The 24265-nt window shown below is 36.2% G+C and overlaps 1 protein-coding gene across 3 annotated transcripts in view; it reads left to right on the forward strand.

Annotated features, from left to right (window-relative positions):
* NBEA (neurobeachin) overlaps positions 1–24265 on the forward strand; it is a 707824-nt gene that overhangs the window by 644156 nt on the left and 39403 nt on the right. For all 3 annotated transcript variants that reach the window (XM_008952234.4, XM_008952238.4, XM_063595707.1), the window contains exon 48: positions 19031–19198. In XM_008952234.4, coding sequence (XP_008950482.4) covers positions 19031–19198 — 168 coding nt within the window. The remainder of the gene's footprint in view (positions 1–19030; positions 19199–24265) is intronic.

Below are 24265 nucleotides of genomic sequence, written 5' to 3' on the forward strand. Positions count from 1 at the left end.
GATTTTTTTTGGTAAGATAGGATCTCACTATGTTGCACACACTGATCTTGAACTCCGGGGATCAAGAAATCCTCCTACCTAGGCCTCCCAGAAGAAAACATCATTATTTTAAACTATATTACAGATATCTGGGTGTTTAAATGAGAAATGTATAAACAGAATGTTCACATATGGGAATTTGATGGGTTTTAATACATTTCACACATATTTAAGGGGATTTTAATCCCAACATGGTTATAGTACATGACAATAAACCACTTTACAAAACAGCCTCTCTAGTGTACTATTGAATTACATCAATAAAACCAATGACGCCAAATATATTTTTAACCCTGTTTCATTCACTCCCAAGTTTTTCCAACTGTCTGATAAATATATTTTATTTTGTTTTTACAGCTTATTTATTTGAATCAGAATTCAAATAAGGTCCACACATTGTGAGGGAATTCGCATATTCCTTAATCCTCTTTTCTTAAAGAGCTTAATTGAAATATAATTCATATCCTGTGCAAATTGTTCATCATTTAAAGTAAAAAATATATATATATTAGTCCATTCACACAGTTGTGCAACCATCACCACAATCAATTTAAGAGCATTTTTATCACCTCATAGAGAACCCCATACCTTTTAGCATCTTCCCCGATTTTTCCTGATTTCCCCATTCCCCCCAGCTAGCCCAAGGCAAACACAAATCTACTTTATATCTCCATTGATTTGACTATTCTAGACATTTCATGTAAACAGAATCATAAAATATGGGGTTCTCCTCCCCTCCTCTCGATTTTCTGTCACTTTTCTTTTGGACTTTACTGTCAGTCACACATTTTCTTCTATTTTGGAGCTATATGTTCTGTCTCTAAGAAATATTTTACTTTTAATGTATTTTATTTTAGAAAGTTGCTGATGTAATATACCTATGCTTAAAAGCATCATCTAGATAATCTGCAATGTGTTCTCCCCCCTTTTTTTTTAAGAAAATTTCATGTTTTGCATAAGTCTTATTGCCAATCTCTCTCACTTCTCAATCTGTTAAATTGGCACTTTCAGATATATGCAGTTATTTCATACTATTCCCTTGAACAATAGCTTATTTCTTCAATTTATATTTTTAATGTGAATGACTTATATTTCAGTAATATATACTTCTGAAAATTTCTGTTTCTTTTTAGAATTGGTATTTCATCACCACATTATTCTCACATACTTGAATATTATCTATAAATATCAGTGTAAGGATACCAGCGCTACAAATGCAACCCTAAAGGCTCATTGTATATCAATATCTCTCAGTCACATCATTCCATTGTAGCTCCATAGCTCAGAGCCCTGCTTGGCACATACTAGTTGTTCAGTAAATATTTCTGAGTGAATGAATGAATTAATGAATTATAGAGGTGTAGTAATCTCATAGCTGTTAGCATATAGTCTATTAAGTCCAAACTAGTCAAACTGAATGAATCCTTCACTCAGGCAAGCAAAGTAGCCAATAGTTGTTGGACCAATGCTTTTGTTGATCATGCTGTTGAACAGAATTCTCATATGGGTGCTGATAATAAGTGCCTCTTACCTGTCAGGCATTAAGCAAGGCACTTGATTTTTTTTTAACATTTATTTTACAGATAAGAAATATGAAGGCCAGACATGTTTCATAATTTATCCACGGCAGAGCCCAGATTCAAGTACAGAAAAGTTTTAACTCCTAAGTTATACTCTTTCCAGTATGCCAGCTACCTCTGATATTATCTCTTCTTTGTGAAATTCTTTGAGATTATTGGATCTCTACTTTTAGGTTTATAATTGTCAATCCAGACCTTATTTATTTCCTTTAACTTCGTGGACATGGTTAATGCAGATCATTCACAGATAAAGTATACTAAGCTTAAATATGCATTAAAGAAAAATAGAGTAGTTATCTTTATTATCCACTGGACATTTCACATTTATTAATTTGCTAATGTTTACTGATAATGTACCAGGAAATGTATATGACATTTTTTAGACTTCTAAACATGCAGTAATGCAGACTGGATGAGCAGGAGGCCACTGTTGTTTCCCAGTCCCAGGACTAGGCCACATTTCCTGCTAGAAGAGTACTATTTTCAGTGGTACCCATTCCATTCAGTGTACAGATAACTTTAGGAAAGGGATTTGCCTTCTTAATAAAAGACTGAAAGTTTGAGAAGAAAGTTTTAGGATGAGCGAAGATTTCCTATGATACAGGGAAAGGATGTATGTTTTTTAAAAATTGGGGAAGTGGGCTCTCATGTAAATGATCTGAACCATCTTGTCTTAAGTTTCTAGTAGAGGCCTAAATTAACAAAATTGTGTTGTGAAAAGCATAGGGCATTTGGCGTTAGCATTTTTGAAAGCAGTTATTTAAGATCAGTTTCTCATTATAGTTATTTAAGCAGAGACTTTTTTGTATTGAAAAGAAGCCATTGGAGAGATAGTATGATGTCTCCTTTCAGTTTTTGCAGCAGCTCCCTTATCTTGCGTTACCAATAGCAAATTTCAGTGAGAACAGGAGTAACTAAGTATTTAAACTAGTACTCAATTATAATACATGTAAATACTTCTCCAGATGGAGAAAGCCTGCGCAGAATGCTGTTTGGAAATAGGAACACAGCTAGTCAGTGGTCTTGGTGAGAAGCTGCCTGCTCTGTAAATGAGCCGAAGTCATAACAAAGATAGGTGGAAGTAAAGGTCCTCAGTGATATCTCTTCTTAGGAGTACGTCTGCACTGATGCTTCCAAATGCAGACATAGGAAACGGTGGACTAAGTGATTGGTCAAATGCCTCCAGATTCGTCCACTGAAAAATAATTTGTTTGCTATAGAAATTGGTCCCCACAGTTTTTCCTCCTTTTTGTCTTCCTCTCTGCTCATAGCTCACGCTGTCTTCTTAGCTGTTCTGCTGTGTTTATTGCTTTACCTGATTAGTAGACATGGCAAAACAGGCTTTAAAGATAAATTGGTGAAACCTTGTCCCTACAAAAAATACAAAACTTAGTCAGGTGTGGTGACACAGTGTCTGTGATTCCAGCTACTCAGGAGGCTGAGGTGGGAGGATCGTTTGAGCCTAGGAGGTCGAAGCTGCAATGAGCCGAGATTGCGCTACTGCACTCCAGCCGAGATTGCGCCACTGCACTCCACCAGAGCAAAACCCTCTCTCAAAAAAATAAAATAAAATAAAGATAAATTGGCATTCAACAAATGGTGCTGGAAAAATTGGTGCTAGAAGAGTTGGATATCTATATCCAAAAAAAGGAAGGGGAAGGTTTCAGTCCTTACATCACACCATATAAAAAAATTAACTCAAAATAGATCATGGACCTAAGTTTGAAACCTGAAACTATCAAACATCTAAAAGAAACATGTAGGAGGAAATCTTTGTGACTTTATGTTAGCAAAGATGTTTTAGATATGACAACAAAAGCACAACCTGTAAAAGAAAACATTGATAAACTGGACTTTATTAAAACTTAGCTTGTTTGAACACTACTGTAAGAAAATTAAAAGACAAGCCACAGGCTGAGAAAAAATATTTCAAAACACATCTAATAAAGGACTAGGATCTAAAATATATAAAGAGCATTCAAAAATCAATAAAAATAAAACAATATTTAGATAATTAATTTTTTTAAAGGAGGGGCAAAAGAATCTTCAGCGAGAAGATATGTAGATGGCAAATAAACACATGAAAAGATGCCTCATATCAAAATTAATCCACAAATTAAAATTAATCAAATTGAAACCACAGTAAGCTACCATTACACATTAGAATGACTTTAAAAATTAAAAGGGGGAAGAAAAAAAAACCTCTGACATCCCAAGCCCTGGTAGAGATGCACAATAGCTGAAATTCACATATCCTGCTGGTACAAAACAAGTTGGTTGTTTCTTATAAACACACACCAACCATATAACCCAGCAACCCTGCTTCTTGGTTTTAGCCCCCCAAAAATGAAAACTTATACAAGTACATCAGTGTTTATAATGGCTTTATTTGCTTTCATCAAAAGCTGGAAACTACCCAAATATTTCTCACCTGGTAAATGGATAAACAAACTAAAATAAACTATAGTAACTCCATATTATGAAGTACTAGTTAGCCATAAAAAAGAACCAAGCACTGATACATGTAACAAAATCACTTTCTTGCTGTCACTTGGATGATGCCAAAACATTTTTAATGGCTTTATTAAAATATAAGTTATATATCATAAAATTCACTTGTTTTCAGTGTACAATTTAATGATTTTTAGTAAATTTTAACAGTTATATGACCATCACCACAGTCTAATCTTAGAATATTTTCACCACCCCAGAAAGATCCCCTGCCCACCTCCAGCCCAAGGCAACTGCTAATCAACTTTTTATCTCCAAAGGTTTGCCTTTTCTGTGTATTTCATATAAAAGGAATTATACAATATGTGGTCTTTGAGTTTGACTTATTTGAGTAGTTTTTGAGATTCACCCATGTTGTAGCATGTATTGGTACTTTGCCCAACTTTTTACATAATACTACCACATTGTGTGGAATATCACATTTTGTTCACCCATTCATCAGTTGATGAACATTTGATTTGTTTCTACTTTTTGGCAATTTTGAGTAATGCTGCTATGAACAGTCATATACAAATTTCTATGTGAACATACATTTTTATTTATTTGGGGTATAGACCTAGGAGTAGAATTGCTGGGTCATATGGTAAATTTATGTTTAACTTCTTAAGAAACTGCCCAGCTGTTTCTCAAAATGACCTTGCATTCCCCAGCAATGTATGACAGTTCCAGTTCCTCCATATCCTCACTCCCACTTGTTATTACCTGTTTTTTTTTTTATTACAGCCATTCTAGTGAATGTGAGGTAATATCTCATTACAATATTTTTTTTTTCTTTTTTTTTTTGAGACGGAGTCTCAGTCTGTCACCCAGGCTGGAGTGCAGTGGCACCATCTCGGCTCACTACAAGCTCTGCCTCCTGGGTTCACGCCATTCTCCTGCCACAGCCTCCTGAGTAGCTGGGACTACAGGCACTCGCCACCACACCCGGCTAATTTTTTGTATTTTTAGTAGAGATGGGGTTTCACCGTGTTAGCCAGAGTGGTCTCGATCTCCTGACCTCATGATCTGCCCACGTTGACCTCCCAAAGTGCTGGGATTACAGGCGTGAGCCACCGCGCCCGGCCTACAATTTTAATATATATTCCCTAGTGAATAATGATATTGAGCATCTCTTCATGTATTTATTGAATGCTAAAACATTTTTAGATTTATTTTAATAAAACATTTAGTGATTCATTATAGACACAGAATTTGTGTTCTTCATAGTCAAAGAAGTTTGTATGCCCCCAGAATTAATAATTTTATTACTGATGTGCCTAAATGAAATAGAAAAGCCAGTCTTGCTTTTAAAGACAAATCCCTTAGACAGTGTTATACCCCAAATTTTTTGAATGTAGGAAAAGCTAATAATTATTATTGATGAGAAACCTTTAAATAATTAGTGTTGGTATAAGCTAAACAAGCAAGACCTACCTATATCTGCAGAAAATGCTACATTCAACTAGTGTGTTGGGTGGTAATGCAATCCAACTAAATAAACTTTCCAGATAAATGAATTTTCTAGATTTTCCTAAGTGAGAACTTTTTTGAAGCATTATGGTTATCTGTTAAGTTTTATTTTATTTTTAATTGACAATTAATAATTGTTTATATTTATGGGGTATACTGTGGTGTTTTGATATATGTGTACAAGTCAGAATAGTTAGCATATCCATCACCTCAAATATTTATCATTGCTTTGTGGTAAGAACATTTAAAATATATTTAAAATATATATATATTTATATATATATAAATAATTAACTACAGTCACTTTGCTGTGCAATAGAACACCAGAGTTTATTCCTCCTAACTGTAACTGCACCATTGACCAACATTTCCCCTTTCCCTATCCATATCTCCCATCAGCCTCTGGTAACCACCATTCTACTCTCTACTTCTATGAGTTTGACTTTTTTAGATTCCATACATAAGTGAGATCATACATTATTTGTATCTCTGTGCCTGGCCTATTTTATTTAACATAATATCCTCCAGGTTCATCCATGTTGCCACAAATGACAGAATTTCCTGTTATTTCTTAAAGCTGAATATCATTTCATTGTTTATATATACCATATTTTAAAAATCCATTCATTCATTGGTAGACACTTAGGTTGCTTCCATATCCTGGCTATTATGAATAATGCTGCAGGGAACATGAGAATGCAAATATCCCTTTAGCATACTGATTTCAGTTACTTTGGGTAAATACCTAGTGGGATGGCTGGATTATATGGTAATTCTATTTTTAGTTGTTTTTGTTTGTTTGTTTGTTTGTTTGTTTGTTTGTTTGTTTTGAGACAGTGTCTCACTCTTGCCCAGACTGAAGTGCAGTGGTGCAATCAGTGACCACTGCAGCCTTGAACTCCCAGGCTCAAGTGATCCTCCCACCTCAGCCTCCCAAGTAGCTGGGAGCACAGGTGCATGCCACCACACCCAGCTAATTTTTAAATTTGTTATAGAGATGGAAGAGTCTTGAACTCTTGGGCTCAAGTAATCCTCCCACCTCAGCCTCCCAAAATGCTGGGATTACAGGCATGAGCCACCAAGCCAGGCCTATTTTTAGTTTTTTGAGGAATCTCCAAATTGTTTTCCAAAATGGCTTTACTAATTTATGCCACTACCAACAGCGTAGTTGTTCCCCTTTTCTCCACATCTTTGCCAACACTTATCTTTCATCTTTTTTATAATAGCCAATCTAACAGGTATAAGGTTATATCTCACTGTGGCTTTAACTTGCATTTTTCTGATGATTAGAGATGTTGAACATTTTCTCATATGTCCATTGGCCATTTGTATGTCTTCTTTTGAGAAATGTTTATTTAAATCCTTTGCCCATTTTTAATAGGATTATTTGTTTCCTTGTTGAGTAGTTTCGGTTCCTTGTATTATGGTTATCTTTCTAAAATTTATTACTACTTTGTTCCCTGCCCTTTTATACAAAGGATGATACTTCATTTTTTACTTAAAAAAGTCAAGTTTATCATCCTGAGTACCCATTGTTATTCCATGAAGTGATATAATTCCATATCTATTATTTTCTACTTTCTTCTTCAGGTTGTCAGCTATCAGTACAGTTCCCTTTAATAGCCCTCAGCCATACCAATGAAAATTGGTTGTTTACAATCTCTTCTAGACTACAAAACCAGATAATTCATTGTATCAAGCCCTTATTATAAGGCTTAAGAATCAGTCAAGTGCTCAGTGAGGCCGTAGAGGAAATGTGAATTTTGTAGCTCTGATAGGGAGTGACTTTAGCCTCTACCTCAAGTTTCACTGGCCACTGCTGATTTGGAAGTTGTGTATCAAAAGATGAAGTGACAAAACTGTCCTTAGTAAATTAATGTAACTACAGGCAGCACGAGGTTAACACTTCTTCTTACATGCAAACAGCTATCTGGCTGGTCTAAGGCATTCTTCTCCCCTAGTGTAGCTGCTTGCATTTGTTTCTCCTCTTTCCTCATTCCAAGACTTAACTGCTGACAACTGCTGCAAATCAGAATGGATACCCTAATCTTAGCCACCTTACCCCATACCCTAGTGATAGTCCTGAGTCATCCTGATATGAAGGTTGACCAGGATATCATAATGGCAATGATAGTGCTTGTAGGACATGCCATTTGAGTGTGTATTCTGTGCCAGATACTGTGCTAGAACTTCAGGTGCATCATTGTTTTAATCCTTAAAAAATCACTTTCAGAGGCCAAGGCAGATCGATTGCTTGAGACCAGGAGTTCAAGGTGGGCAACATGGTGAAACCCCATCTCTACTAAAAATACAAAAACAAAAAAACAAAAAAAAATTAACAAGGCGTGGTGGTACATAGTCCCAGTTACTCGGGAGGCTGAGTGAGAGAATCACTTGAGCCCAAGTGGACAGTGAGCCAACATCACACCATTGCACTCCAGCCTAGGTGACAGAATAAGACCCTGTCTCAAAAAAAAAAAAAAAAAAAAATTAGCTGAGGAGTTATTAACCTGAAACCCATTGAGGTAAAAATATTTTTTTTTTGAGACAGAGTCTTACTCTGTTGCCCCGGCTGGAGTGCAGTGGCACGATCTCAGCTCACTGCAACCTCCGCCTCCTGGGTTCAAGTGATTCTCCTGCCTCACCCTTCCAAGTAGCTGGGATTATAGGCATGCACCACCACGCCCGGCTACTTTTTTGTATTTTTAATAGAGACAGGGTCTCACCATGTTGGCCAGCCTGGTCTTGAACTCCTGACCTCAGGTGATCCGCCTGCCTCAGCCTCCAAAAGCGCTGGGATTACAGGCCTGAGCCACCATGCGCGGCCCCATTGAGGTAAATTTACATGCCAAATACCACCACCTTATCAAGGTGTCAGTGTTCTTATTCACAGTCTCCAGGATAGGTAAGTGGTGGTGGCAAGAGGAGCCGTGGAGGAGAGGAGAAAGGAGAAGAGAAGGAAATCCGAAGCCAGCTTCGTAGGGTGAGCAGAAGATGGGAAGAGATGAGAATTCAGCATGGTCCAGCCCCAGCAGCTTTTAGGACCTGACTGTCTATGGTCCCTGTTTCTATATCTTTTACCCTCCACCCTTACTCCTGGTCGGTTTTCTCATCCTACTACTAGGAAATGATCATACTGATCTCTTGCAGAAATAATGTCAGATATCTGTGTTAAAACTATAAAGTTTAACCAGTTATCTACATATGTTCATACTTGCTGAAGGAATGTTTATTTGGTGAGTATTTATGCAATATACAAAGTCTAGGCACTAATATAAAATATCAAGTATTTAAATTTTCCATAAATTCCTTGAATATAGGCTGTATTTTTTATGTTGTTTTGTAACTTTAAAAGTTTCTAACTTTATATTTGCTGGGTAATTCATGCAGGATTTAGTTCTTATGAAATAGCTTTAGAGAAAATGTGCTCTAGTATATTTATAATTTTGACTAGGATTATCTTCAGTTATTTGAAAGAGTTCTTTGTAATGAGCCTAAAGTATAAAATGAAAATGTCATATATTCCAAAGAGATGACATTCACAGTGGTAAAAAACCTCCATTTCTTTGTATGGATTAGTATTCTGTATCTATGAGTATTCCCTCCTTCTTCTTTCAAACTGTCATTAAGAAATTCAAGGCAAAGATGACAAAATATTATAAAAAGTGATATCATTGATGATTAAATGCCCAGCTTTATTACTGCATGCCAGCAATTGAACAGCAGGTATTTGATGCATTTGTAGCAGACTTTACATGTCTACAACCTAATTTCATTTTTTATTTTTTTAAAAAATGAAGCAGTACTTTGTTGTTTAAGTTATGGACAATAACCTGTATGTAATTGGCTAGAATTGTTTGTTTTGTAAATACAGTGCCAAGAATTGTGTTTCACTGAAGAGCTGTGAAATACAAAGTTTACTCTCACTAGGAAATCTGGAAAAGCGATACAGACACATTTAGTAGACATTTCAATGCATTCTAAGGTCATTAAGTTTATACGTCAAGAATTGGTTTAATTTATCCACACGAAGCTAGGCTTATTAGACTGACTTACTCATGAAACATTAATAAAGCATTGTGTTTAGTTCTAACCTGATTATAATCTGACCTTCTGACAAAGGACAGAAATAGAAAGTATCTCTGATAACATTACCCTAATGCTGGGTTCATCCATCATAATCTACCCTTTTAAAAATTTGTTTTAGAAAAAGGCCCTTTCACGGATGTGCATTGATAATCTCATCTAGCCCTCAGCCCAGCAGATTCCTGGTGCTGCTGGGCCAAGTACAGGCTGTCTGCAGTCAGCAGAGCATGCACAGCAACTGAGGCAGGGGAAGCCAAGCTCCAGTGTGGCTCTGCTCATATTGTATTATAACCTTTACAGAATGTCCGTATTTCAAAGAAAATGTTTCCTTTTTAAGCTGGGTTTTTTTTTTTTAAGTAGATTATACCCCAAATGCAAATGTAAAAATTTGCATTTGGGGTATAATCTACTTTTAAAAACCCCAGCTTAAAAAAGAATTTTAAGCAAATAACAGAAGAATTTTTGGAAGTCTTATGTAGGAATTAAAAATATCAAGATAGACATCTTGTGTTTGAGTGCCATCTCTGGAACACCTGTTAGCCATGTGTTGTGCTGAACCCCTATTAACTTCAACAAGGATGGCACCAGGTTCTAGAGGCCAAAGAAGAGACCCAGAGCCAGTGAGCATGACATAGAGCTTTACTGGGGACTTACCTATTGGGGAAAGTCCAGTGGTAGCAGGCTGGACAGGAGACCCATATGGCTCAGTGGCAGCAGACTGGACAGCAGAACTGCAACCACTTGCAAAAAACCTGCTGTTTATATCACATTTTTATTTAACACTCCCCCATCCAACCACAACATCCTGTATCTGGCAACCTTCATTTAACCCAAAACAAAGGGCCTTGATTCCCATTATGGCCTGAGTTCCAAGAGATGGGCCAGAGGGGGCTCAGATATTCTTCACAGATAAGGAATGGATCTCCAAGTTGGCCACCCCAATTCCCTAGCTTGAGACTCTCAACTGCATTCAGGTGTGTCTGCCATACAGGGTCTTTCTCAAGGTTTGTTCAAGTCATCACTGTCAGGTGCAGCTTACCGCACACCATGACACTTGGAAGTAAGACACCCTATCTCTTGGAACTGCAGTGTCCTCCTTATTTCTCAAATTGAGGACTTGTTCATTCCATAAGTCTTTACTGAGAGCTAGTTATGAGCAAGGCATTATGGAAAATACAAAGAATGGCCATGGATCCTACTCTAAGTGAAGTTAGAGTAGAGAAATTCCTTCGTTCATTCCGTAATTATGAAGGGGCTATCATGCACTTCATCCTGCTCTGGGCTCTGGGAACACAAGGATGAGCAACTCAGTGAGTGGCTTCAGAAGGTGCACTCTAGTTAGGGACACAGAGAAATAAACAAACAGTCCCAGTAAACACTGATAGTGTTTATTCAACAGATACCTGTTGAGTGTTCCGGGTGATGTTTTATGTGTTTGCAAGGATCCCTGCCGTCCTGGAGCTCACTTTTGATCAAAGGGAGACAGGCGATAGACGATTTTTTAAAAGTGAAATATCTAGTATCTTAGAAGGTGACCGGTGGTAGAAAATACCACTGCAAGAAAAGGGGACCGTGAGTACCTGCAGGGGAGAGAGGTCAAGACAGCCTCCCTATGAAGGGAGATTAGAGGTAGGCCTGGAGGAGCAGAGGGAGGGAGCCAAGTGACTCTCTTGGGGAAAGAGCATGGTGGGCAAAGGGAACATTAGAGCAAAGGCCTTGTGGCAGGGATGTGCTTGGCAAGGAGGCCAGTGGGCCAGGAAAGGGTGGGCAAGTGGGCACACAGTAGGAAAAGAGGACTGAGTAGTAGTGGGGGAGCATCACACAGGGTCTTGAAGGCCATCATAAGTACTTTGCCTTTTTACCCTGAGTAAAATGTAAAGTCCTTGCAATCTTTTGAGTAGAAGTGTGACTGATCTTCCTTATGTTTTGAAAGGATCACTCGCTGCAGTGTTGGGAATGAATGATTCTGCAAGGGTAGAATCAGGGAGATCTGCTAGAAGGTAATTTGAGAGATGATGGTGGCTTGGACCAGGGGTAGCAGTAAAAGTAGTAAGAAATTATTGATTCTGGGTGTTTTTTAAAATTTGAGCCTATAGCCTCCCTGGGACTTCCTACCAGTGGACATTTTCCCTCAGGTATCTCTAGTCTTACAGAGGCAGGTGAAGGGCTGGGGATGAGCATGCGGAGTAGTGATGGCTACAGCAGCAGAGATAGATAAATCCATCTTAGCAGAACATTTTAGAGAGTTCAGCTAAAATGAAAGCGTGGGTGTTCAGTGCCTGTTGTCAACTTGGCCCTTTAGCAGAAATTCTAAGCAGCGGAAAAAGCCAGAGTCAACATGTTTATCCTCCGCTAGACTGTAATCTTTTTCAGGACATCGAATGCTTATTCATCTATGTGTCCTCTAAGGCTAATGTCTGACATATGGTTGGTGGTCAGTAATCTGGGGCAGGAGAGAGATTAGACTATATTCACCTTGTCTATTTGCATTTCAGTGGGATCTGCTCCCAAAGATCAGAGGTTTTGTCTTGTTTGTCACAGCATCCCAGGGCCTAGAACACTGCCTGGCACATAACAGGTGCTCCATGTTGAATGAATGAATGCTCCCTCTGTTTGAAATGCCCTTCTCCCAGATGTCTTTATAGTTCATTTCTTCACTGGGGTCCTTAATTGTCACAAACTCAGAGAAGCCTTCCCTGGCCTCCTCCCCTAAACCAGCAGTCCTCCCCCACTACACATACACCCTACTCCCCATCCTGCTTTTCTGTTTCCTTCGCACTTGTCACCTGCTGACACACCTTGTATCTTACTAATTATGTTAGTTTTTGTTGGTCTCCTCCCACTACAATGTAAACTCTCTTGCAGGGACTTTGGGTTTTTTTGTTCACTGCTATAATCTTACAATCTAGAAGAGGGTCTGTCACAAAGCAGATGGCCAATCAATATTTGCTGAGTGAATGAATGAGCTTCTTCCCCAGCCTCGCCCTCATTACTGACATTTCCTTTATTCCTTCCTCTTGTGATCATCACATCTTTTCCATTGCTTTAATTAATAAACCTATAAATATTTATTAAAGTTATTATCCAATGATAGGTTAAGAGTTATGGGAAATGCAAGATAAGAATTAGATAAAGTCCCTATCTTCAAAAGGCTTACATTCTAATTGAGGATATAGTATTAACTTTGGAAACAATGAAGTGCTAATTGGCAATCATCCCATTCATTTGTACAGTACCTCACAGTTTGTTGTAAAATGATTTCACAAGTAAATTTGCATGTGTTTTCTTACTCTATTAAGTAACAAGAGGATACTGATGAAAAGTGTTGGGTAGAAATTCATAGAAAAAAACAAGTGAGAGCTGAGAACACAGGAAGCAAACACTGAACTTGAGTAAGAAGGATGAGTAGGTCTTCAAAAAGCAGGAAGACAATGCTTGCAAGCTAGAGAGAAAGAAAGCAAAAGCTCTGAGGTCATACCAGCTGCTGTGTGCCCAAGGGCTGTGAAGTGTCTGTGCTAGGGAAGCTAAGGATTTATATCAGGAAGTCCTGAGAAACAGTGGGGAAAGGTGGGATGGAGGTTTGAAAGGCCTGAGTCACATAGGTTATGCTGGGAGGAGCAGTGGCAGCTTTGAAATAGAGAATGGCAATGTGGACATGATGGCTTGACAAGTCTGTCCCACAAGCAGGACACCAGACAGACTGGATTACAGAAGAAGTTTGAAGTATGTTGTAGTAACCCATGTGGAGAGCTGTGAGGGTTAGAAATAATCTTCTGTCTTATACATCCAGAAACAGTCAAGTACTGGAATAATTTAAGCCCCTTAAAATAAACATCAAAGACAACTATATTGTCTCTACTTAAAACGGTTGAATTATTGAAGCTGTAATAGCTCCAACTTCAGTCAAATTATGAAAAGAAGATGGCATAGACACTACAGAAGTGACAATATGGCTTTCTGATTGTCTACTTGAATATATGCAACTCTATTTAGAGAATTTTTTAATCTCAAAAGCAGATTTTTGAGGTAATGAGAAAAAGGGATGGGAAATATTTTTGCTCTGGTCTAGAAGAAGACATGGGTATTTAATATTCTTAAGTTTTAAAATTCAGGAGAAATATTGTCTCCTCACAGTTAAATTTGGTAGTCTACTTTCTTTTTTTCATAAATTTCAGAGAAGCTTTACCCCAAACCTGCTAGAGAAAGAATTCTGTACCATCCAATACTCATGGGAGAAAATAGAAATTAGAATGAGGGAAATATTATCCATCTAAGAGATATCCTCTCTAGTTTAAATATCACTCTTTATTTTCTTCTTTCCAGATCCCCAGGGTAGAGCTCTGGATTGGGAATTGGTTTATCTAGGCTTAACGCAATTGCTTCTGCCTTTAGATACGCAAGTAGAGGGTAAAGAAAGCTATTAAGACCATTATGACACTAATAGCTTAGTAATCAAGTATTTCTTTACATTTTTCCAATGTAAGTATTGTACTAAAAATCCCGTTTCAAAGTGCCAAATAGGTTTGTATATAAAAATGGTTCTGAAAAGAACAAAATAAACAGATACCAATGACCGGTCAATACTGTTTATAGTAAAGAGTCTTAATGTCAGGCTTCAGCTTTAGACAAGTTGTTATATTTTAATTATTGATAGCTAATGTTCCATTCTTAGATATTCATTTAATTTTGAACTAGATTTAGCTTTTAAATGTGTAAACCGTATCTTCTTTTCTTTCTGCACAGTAAGTGGCAAGATAAAAAATCGATAAGACTTTGTTTAACCTCTTACCTCATTGTTCCTTTGCCATTTAATTTTATAATAAAAAAGACAAAATTATTTAACTATAATTAATTATTTATTGATTCACTATGCTGCCTCTCTAAGATATAGAATAGGGTAAATAACTATAGACATAAATATTTTTTAATTTAATTAAAGACTATTATGAGCATCTATGAGCTAATAAATTTTAAAACTGAGATGAAATGGATGAATACTGAGAAAAATATTTAAAATGTCAAAATTGAGACTTACAAGACTTATGGAAATTTAAATGGTAAAATCTTCCCATCCCCTCCTCAAAATTCAAGGCCCATATTACATTACACGTAAATTCTACCAAATTTTCAACAGATAATGAATTCATTTTCTTATACAAATTGTTCCAGGAAACATGGAAAGCTATCCAGCTAATTTTATGAGGCTAGAATTCCAAAAATAGTGAAGGGGAGGAAAAAGAAATAAGGCTTATTTCATGTATGGCTATAAATATAAAAATTCTAAATGAATTATTATCAGTGTTATTAAATGTGTGTGTATATGCCTGTGTATGTGTATGTGTGTGTGTGTGTGTGTGTGTGTGTGTGTGAATTGCATCAGGACTAAGTAGAGTTAAACCCTTAAGATCAGGAAAAAGACAGGGATTTTCCACATCACCACTGCTGTTTTACATAGTTCTTAAGGCTAAGAACAATTCTATAAGAAAACAAAAAGTTGTAGATGTAACTACTAAGAGTTGCTACAAACACAATCAACTTCTAGAAATCAGTATCATTGTTCTACATCATTAATAACCAAGTATAAAATATAGTTTCAAAATATTACAGTTGCATCAAAATTTATGAAGTATCTGGGAATAAACTGAACCAAGAACACTAAGATAAAACTTTTATGGAGAAAATTTTATTTTTTAACTCTACTAAAGGACATGGAAAATGATCTGTATAAATCAAGATATTTGGGGACCTTGGATAGTAAAACCTAGTGTCAGTGTTCACAAATTAATGTATAAATTGATTGGCATTCCAATCAAATTCTTTTGATATATCTATGCACTTAATGTAAAAGTTACAAAGAAGAATAAATGTTCCTGAATAGCCTAGTTTATTCTGAAAAAAAGAATAAATTCTAGCACATATTGAGATATGTAAGAAATAAGATAATTAAGATAAGGTAATAATAGAAGTGAAAAATATAGAAAGCTGGACACACATACGTTGACATGATAGATACATAGAAGAGAGAGCAAAAGAATATAAAGATAAAATAAATTAAGATAATAATAGAAATGAAAAATATAGAAAGCTGGGCACACACATATCTAGACATGATAAATACATAGGAGAGAGAGCAAAAGAAAAAGAGGGAGGAAGGAGACTGGGCTTCTATGTAGATTATGATATTATCTGTAAATAACGGCAGCTTTGTCTTCGTTTCAAATATATATTTACACAGTAAAGATAATACCATACATCTCTGAGAAAAGGAATTTTTGTTTAATAGATGGTATTGGAAAAACTCACTCACTTTATAAACAAAAATAAGACTGGACCCATATCTAATATCATATATGAATGAAAGTAGATGTAGATTAATTAAAGATCAAAATATGAAAAGTAAAACCATAAATATAAAGCTAAATGGTACAAATATATTTATCTCTATAATTCAAGACAAAACCTCAAAGCATAAACATTTTTAAAACATGATTTGATGATCTCAAAATTAAGAAAATATATCCAACAAAGAACATGGATAAAGTTAATAGATATATGACATTTGGGAGAATGCATTTGCAGTGTTTCAAACCAACAAGGAACTCTTATCTAAAATATATAAATCAGGCCAGGTGCAGTTGCTCACATTTGTAATTCCAGCACTTTGGGAGGCCGAGGCAGGCGGATCACATGAGCTCAGGAGTTTGAGACCAGCCTGGGCAACATGGCGAAACCCTGTCCCTGCAATACAAAAATACAAAAATTAGCCAGGCACGGTGGCGCATGTCTGTAGTCCCACCCAGCTACTCGGGAGGCTGAGATGGAAGGATCACTGGAGCCCAGGAGACGGAGGTTGTAGTGAGCTGAGATCGCAACACTGCACTCCGCCCTGGGCCATAGAGTGAGATCCTGTCTAAAAAATAATAATAATAAAATTAAATATATAAATCAACAATATAAAGACAAGAACCTCCAGTGTTTAAATGGGTAAGGGATATGAACAGGAAATTTACAGAAGAGGAAACCCAAAAGACCAACAAGCATATTAAAAAGATGTCAAATCTGTTAGTAATTTGAGGAATACAAATTAAAACAATGAGATATTATTTTGTATCTCTTATACTGGCCAAAATTAGAAACCTGGATAATACTAAGAGTTGATGGAGATAAGGACGTATAGAAACTGTCATGCATTGCTAGAGAGTGGGCACGGATGACTCACATTAAGTATGCACTCCCAGTTCTACTCCAGATTATAAATCCCAAAGAAATTCTCAGAAAGATCCAAAAGGGGCATTTATCACAGGCTTGTGTCATGGGGATTAGAGGTAGCCTGGTGTTTGTTACCAGGGGAGTTTTGTGCAACCATGAGAAGCAATGGGCTAGTCACACAGTGACACAGGTAGATTTTTAAAATAATACTAAGAAAAGTAAGGAACAAAATGAAATTTTTAACCCTATATATTTTTATAGTTCAAAAGTATATCCACAAAAGAATGAGTAATATTTTATAAGGGCACATGCAAACTAAAGGAGAAACATTAAATACATTATAGTTATTGCCCATGGTGGTGGAAGGAAATGAAAATAGGAGATGGAGATGAAAGAGAAAAAACACATTTTAAAAGCTCAAATTATTGACAAGTCATCATTCCCACTACCACTCATGATCCCATTAGGTATTTTATTCAATAATGGTTTTACTCTAATAGAGATAATAGTAAATTTCATCAAACCTTTCTTTAGTGGTATCTATAAGATATATTTGTAATGAATGCGCTTAGCTGATCATGTTGGTAAAATCTTCCTTTAAATTATATATCTGATTCCATAACTAAATTGAATTCCTGTGAATAGACTTGAGCAGTAGTTAGTCAATAATGAACCTCTATTTACTCATTTTTTAAATCCCTTCATTTATTGCATCAGACACTGAAAATATTACTAAATAATTAGACTGACATTTTTTCTTAATTGAATAGTTATAGAGAATTGACAAAATCATTTATACAAATTGACCAAACTAATATAGACATAATACAGAATTTTAACCGTCTCTTCTTTCAGACTCATTTCCTGTGTTCTACTCTGAACTGTTATTTCAAGATCGATGAGATAGACAATATAGAAATTCTGTTTGCCTTTAGTATGGAAACTGTTCTTTCATAAAATGTCATTGTTTACATTGCTGAATGAGAAACATCCACACTAATTGGTGTAGATGAAATACAAAAAATTTTGAAAGGAGTAAATCAGGAAAGGGGTTGAAGGGAATAAATTACTAGTTAAATGTGATCACAGGAAAAGTTGAAAAGTATTATTTATAATATTTTATATACTTAAAAAATGAAAAGCAGTTTTTGGCAATCTTAATTCAAGAAATCATTTATTCATTAAGTGAATTCCAAATTGGTTTCAACACCATGGAAATCACAGAGAATGACTTTGTTCACATATTTAGTGACAGCCATAATTTAGAAAATTGTCTTACATGGCTGTGCAATAGCTGAAATTTACGAAGCTAGATGTACAGCTCTTTTCCATGTTGTTGAAATCAGTGTCCTCTTTAAATCACTAGGAAGTTGATGATAAATGACTGCAGTAAGTGAGAGGCGTAGTGAGCCATGCACCATCACTGCTTATTTCACGGACCTGAGCAAGACTCCCTACCTACCTGTCAAGACACCTCTAGGAAGCTTCTGATGGCTTCTTAGGAAATAAAAAGGCCTTTTTTTTTTTCTTTTTTCTGTTTATGGAAACTTAGTATGGGCCTTGACTCTCAGTAATTTATATTTCTTTCCCATTAGCTAGCAAACATCCAAAATTGCCCAGTGATTCCCAAACTGTGTAATAGCTGAGTTAATTCATAGTGGAAGAAAGATATTCCCTTCTAGTCATCTCAGAGGTAAGCTGGAGGACTTCAGGCAGGAAAATAAATGTATATCAGAGTTTCTCATAAAATTGCTTAATTTCAAACTAATATTTAAAAATGAGAAATGAAATTGTAACATGGTATTAAAAAAGGTAATTTAAATTATTTTTCTTTTAAACATGAGCGTGTTTTAATAAGAAATTTATTTATGTTAAATCATATTATGTACCTAATGGAGCCAAGAGAAAGTTTAGCATTTTAGAAAGGGAAAATTTTCATTTAGGTCTCTGTATTTTCATTTAGGTGTCTGTAAAATACTACTGAGGTAGTATTTTTCCACTTCTAGGAACTGAAGATCTGATGCATATAAATCAAGTATAGAAATTTAAAGAGCATATTCTCCTTTTTATATATATTTCAAAGTAAAAAAAAAATAAATGATATGAAGGTGTACTAAGTTTTGATGGTCTCTCATTTCTTTCTTGACTCATTTCAGGCCCTAGAAAGTGAATTTGTTTCTTGCCAACTTCATCAGTGGATCGACCTTATATTTGGCTATAAGCAGCGAGGACCAGAAGCAGTTCGTGCTCTGAATGTTTTTCACTACTTGACTTATGAAGGCTCTGTGAACCTGGATAGTATCACTGATCCTGTGCTCAGGGAGGTAGGTGTTAAATCCCATATTATTCCAAAAATTTCTGTCATCTCTCAAACACAAATTTGACATTCCATCTCTTTCTGTATAATTTTGTTTTCAACATAACTTCTTACAAAACAGATTTCAGGTTCTTGACATATGTGGAAAAATTGAAAAAAGTCCCAAAACAAGTAATGCAACCAGTACGTGGTTCCTTTTTAAATTGCAGACACTTTAAATATACTTCTATATCTGTACATTTGTTTTTCTTACTTCAAAATTTACATTAAAATATGTAATGCTTTATGTATGTTAGTAATAAGTGAAACCTAGCTGAATATTTCAATAGGAATATTTCACATTAAAATAATCTGCCACTGTGGCTATTCTTAAAAATAACAGCACAAGTGCTAGGATTACAGGTTCAGTGGCTCTTGCCTGTAATTCCAGCACTTTGGGAGGCCAAGGTGAGTGGATGGCTTGAGCCCAGGAGTTCGAGACCAGCCTGGCCAATATGCTGAAACCCCATCTCTACAAAAAATACAAAAATTAGCAGGGTGTGGTGGCGCAGGCCTGTGGTCCCAGCTACTGCGGGGGCTGAGGTGAGAAGATCGCTTGAACCCAGGAGGCAGAGGTTGCCATGAGCCAAGATTGCACCACTGCACTCCAGCCTGGGTGCCAGAGCGAGACCCTATCTCAAAAAAATAATAAATAAATAAAAGGAATATTTCTACCTTTTAGACAGAATACTCAAAAAAATGCATGAATGAAATAGATGCAGTTATGCTATTTTATTCTTATGTGTTTTCAATCTGAAATGTTTATAGCTAACAGTTGGGAATTATGTGCTGTAGTATGTATATAGTATTTTTAGTGAAAATATTCATATAAAATATTACTTAAATCACTTCTACATTGCACAAAATGATTTCAGATAAGTGGAAAGAGTGAAGATGCAACAGCTGCTACATAAGTGTTGCTTCAAGGAAGTGATATCCCAGCCTTCCATTCTACCAGTTATCTGCCATCTGTCGTATGCAAAACAAGTAATCATTTCTGCATCTCCAGCCAGTGGAATGCTTTTCTTATTTTTTATTTTAAAGGTGGAAAACTTGGAGATGGGCGCAATGAAGCTCTACAGAAAAATTTGCATTCATAAGTCTATTTCTTATATACCTCTATAAAATTAAAATGACTCCATTTGTATGGTTCAAGCAAAGAAGAGGAAAAGGAAGGGAAGAGCCTCATAATCATTGATCCTTGGACCCTTAGGGCAAAATATTCTGAGAACACGTTGCAAGCATATTTTTAGGGGCAATATTGTACCATATTGTGTGCACAGGAAGATAAAATTATTGCCTGAAGCCAAGAGAAAAACATAGAGACAGAATGAATGAATGAGAGAGAAGGCAGGTGTTATGAAATTGGCTGGTGAAATAAGGAATTTTCTCTACAAATCGTTACACTCACCCAACTGAGTATCCCCAGTTGTGTATAAATTGTAATCAGATTATTTGGTAGGAGATAATTCTGAGCTTAATTAGTCTCAACTATACACCCTTGCTTATTACATGCCTGTTTTATTAAATACTTTATAAACTATTCTGTTAAGGCTAATACCTTTTAGAATCAGAAAAATAGAAAACAGTTGTAATAGTTCATCCTTATATTCCAAGATCAACTCAATTGTCTTTTGACTTCTAAATGTCATAGACATTTTTGCTTTTGGATATTTTGTTATACATTTTTACCCATTATAATAAAGTCCTGTTCTTATAAAGAAAGTTGCAAGTTAATCCTGTTGGGCAAAACAAATTAAATACATTAAACACAAAATAAAATAAATTAAATAAATAAAATACAAAATAAAATACATTAAGCATCTTATATGTGATGAAAGTGCAAGGCAGCATTAAAATTGACAGAAAAATAGCAGGTTTTTCCAATTTAAATGAGGGTTTAAAAAGAGATAACTGAAAGAATTTGAAAATGAAATTAAAATGGAAATTTTCTTTACATGGATACAGTGTTCATTATTTGAATCTTATCAAAATACCTGTTTCTACAAAATAACATCATTGCTTTGGACAGTGAAAGAATTGTGTATAAGGCTTTGTTAATGTAGAACTTCTTAATGAAACATTACATAGAAATGTAAAATTTAAAATGTAAAAATTAAAAATTAAAAATTGTCTTCTGTTGAATGGGAATGATTCAAGCATATGTTGGCATATTATACAGATGGTCTGAACAATATCTCGTATTACAGCTTCATGACCTTCTAGTGATGCAGACTCTCTGCTACTAGGGTGCCTCAGCTCAGGACTCTGTCTCCTTTCAGCATGCTCATTCGAAGCACATAATTGCCAGACACTCAGGTTTCATTAGAGAGACCCAGAGTCATACTGTGAAATGTTATGTTCTTTCTCCCCAGACCCCTTGCCCACTTCCTCAACCCTATAATTCTGTGTCAGTTCTTAGAACACTATACATGTGAAGGAGCGCATACCTGGAATACTCTTACTTCCCTTCCCCCAGCCCCCAGAGGCCTGAGCACACATCAGCAGAGAGGTTTACCATGACCCTGTGGACCTGTGTGGACTCAAGATTGCTTAGGAAGAGCCTCTATCTCCTTGTGACCACTAGGGGGCCATTTAGTACAGTGTAGACATAACAGATTAAATGATTTCAAGGAATGCTAGTTAATTTCCCCTTTCCCACTTCCCACCATTCCCCCCTCTAACATATTCCCATTGCTGTTAATGCCAGTTAGCCAAGTAGAAGCTAACAGATTCCCACAAAGACAGTTCTGCACTAACATTTAAGAATGTGAGGAATAGTGTCCTCCAAAGGACGAGAGCCCACCTGAGTCCTGTGAGCTGGGTAAGTGAGGCCGAGTCATTCAATCTCACTTTACCTCAGTTGCTCTCTCTGTAAATGCATCTATTGTTATAAGAAAGAACCCAGATAAAATGGAGTGAAGTACAGCATATTCATTATTTAGTGGTCATTTATGCACCCTTACCTATATACAACCCCTATGAGTAGACCATGTGGGAGGCACAATACCTTTTCTTAAAACATTCTTGTTGAGTTCCTGGAGGTCTTGTACTGCTGTGTTGCGACTTGAGAGAGTTGATTCCCACCTAAGTGGTTGGACAAAGACTCTTGGAAAAAGCAGAGTTTAAGATATTAACCCTTTTATTGAGCTCAATACATTTATTTTATTTGATAATGTTTATCTTAGTATTTTTAAAATACAAAGATTGTACATTTCATATAGATAAAACCAAAGGAAGGCTAATTATGGCTACACTAAACTCCAGCTAGCCTAAGATGGATTTTTTCATGCTTAAATTAAACACTAATTTAAAAAGAGAAATATTTAATATATGAATATCTATATATGTCTCCTTTGTAAAAACAAAAACAAAAAAAAATTCTACTACCTGCCTATAACTTTGAGTTTTGAAGTTAGTGCTAACGTTTGAGAAATGGCTTAAGGTTATTGATTCATTCTTTCTTGACAGGTGAAATCACGAAGCAGCACTAACCACAGCAATTATGGCATTAAAATGTCAAGAAATTAGAGGTCAGAATAACAGATAATTTTCTTCTCTATGTCAGATTGAAAATTGACATTCTTTGACAGTTTAGGAACTCTGGCTGAGAAAATTATGACAGCTTAACTTATTTTATACTTGTAAAGCAGTAATTGATAATAAACTTTATCATGACAGCCTCTGGGCAGAAACATGACAGTACAGTTCTGGTACAAAGCTCTTCTTAATATGTAAACACTAGATCTGTTGGATAGTAGATATTATTTAAATTGTCTGAAGTCTTGGCTTACATCGTAATCTTCTATGCACTTTTTTTCATAGATGAGCTGTACTATTTGAGCAGTTTTTCAAGCATTATAAAGAATATTTTTTCTTATCCGTTTTTATATATTAATAAAAAGTATATGATCTGATTTATATTTTTACTTACTAAATGATGACCAAGAAACTTCATCCTATGACCTGCTTAGGAAAGAGAATATTCTGGTTGGTAATCATTTAGTCCCGTGGTTTTCTAACACCTTGATGCTCAAATGTGGCCCATAACCCAGCAGAATCAGCATCACCTGGGAACTTGCTAGAACTTCAGCCTCTCAGCCTTCCCCAACCTACTAAATACATGTAATGAGATCCCTAGGCAACTTGTTTGAGACATTAACTTTTAAGAAGCACTGCTCTACTAAAGGTGTGTTAGAATCATTTGGAAAGCTTTTTTTTTCCCCCCTACAAAAGTACAGAGAATGGTATAATGAACCTCCATGTACCTATCACCCAATTTCAAAAATTTAAAACCATTTCATCAAAACCTCACCCCTCCCCTTGTATTTTTTTTTCTTTCTTTCAGAGACAGTCTCACTCTGTCACCAAGGCTGAAGTGCAGCGGCTTACTGCACCCCACCTCCCAGGTTCAAGCAATTCTCCCACCTCAGCCTCCCAAGTAACTGAGATTATAGATACCCACAACCGCGCCTGGCTAATTTTTGTATTTTTAGTAGAGACAGGGTTTCACCATGTTGGCCAGGATGGTCTTGAACTCCTGACCTCGGGTGATCCGCCCGCCTCAGCCTACAAAAGTGCTGGGATTACAGGCATGAGCCACTGTGCACGGCCCCCCTGTACTATTTTTAATACACATGTCATACCCATCTAACTCCCCATCCACTCTATCCTCCCCATCACGTGGGCATCTCAGAATATCCAGGGAAAGGCTTCAATGAAGCAAGTCTTATTTTGAAAAAAAAAAAAAAAAATTATCTGGGAATTTCACACACATTCCCAATTAAAAACCATTAATCTAGCTAACACTCTCATTAAATAATTTTTTGTTTGTTTGTTTTGAGACAGAGTCTCGCTCTGTCGCCCAGGCTGAAGTGCAGTGGCGCAATCTGGGCTCACTGCAAGCTCTGCCTCCCAGGTTCACGCCATTCTCCTGCCTCAGCCTCCCAAGTAGCTGAGACTACAGGCGCCTGCCGCCACGCCCGGCTAATTTTTTGTATTTTTAGTAGAGATGGGGTTTCACCATGTTAGCCAG

Source organism: Pan paniscus, chromosome 14, assembly GCF_029289425.2.
Source record: "Pan paniscus chromosome 14, NHGRI_mPanPan1-v2.0_pri, whole genome shotgun sequence".
Lineage (NCBI taxonomy): Eukaryota > Metazoa > Chordata > Mammalia > Primates > Hominidae > Pan > Pan paniscus.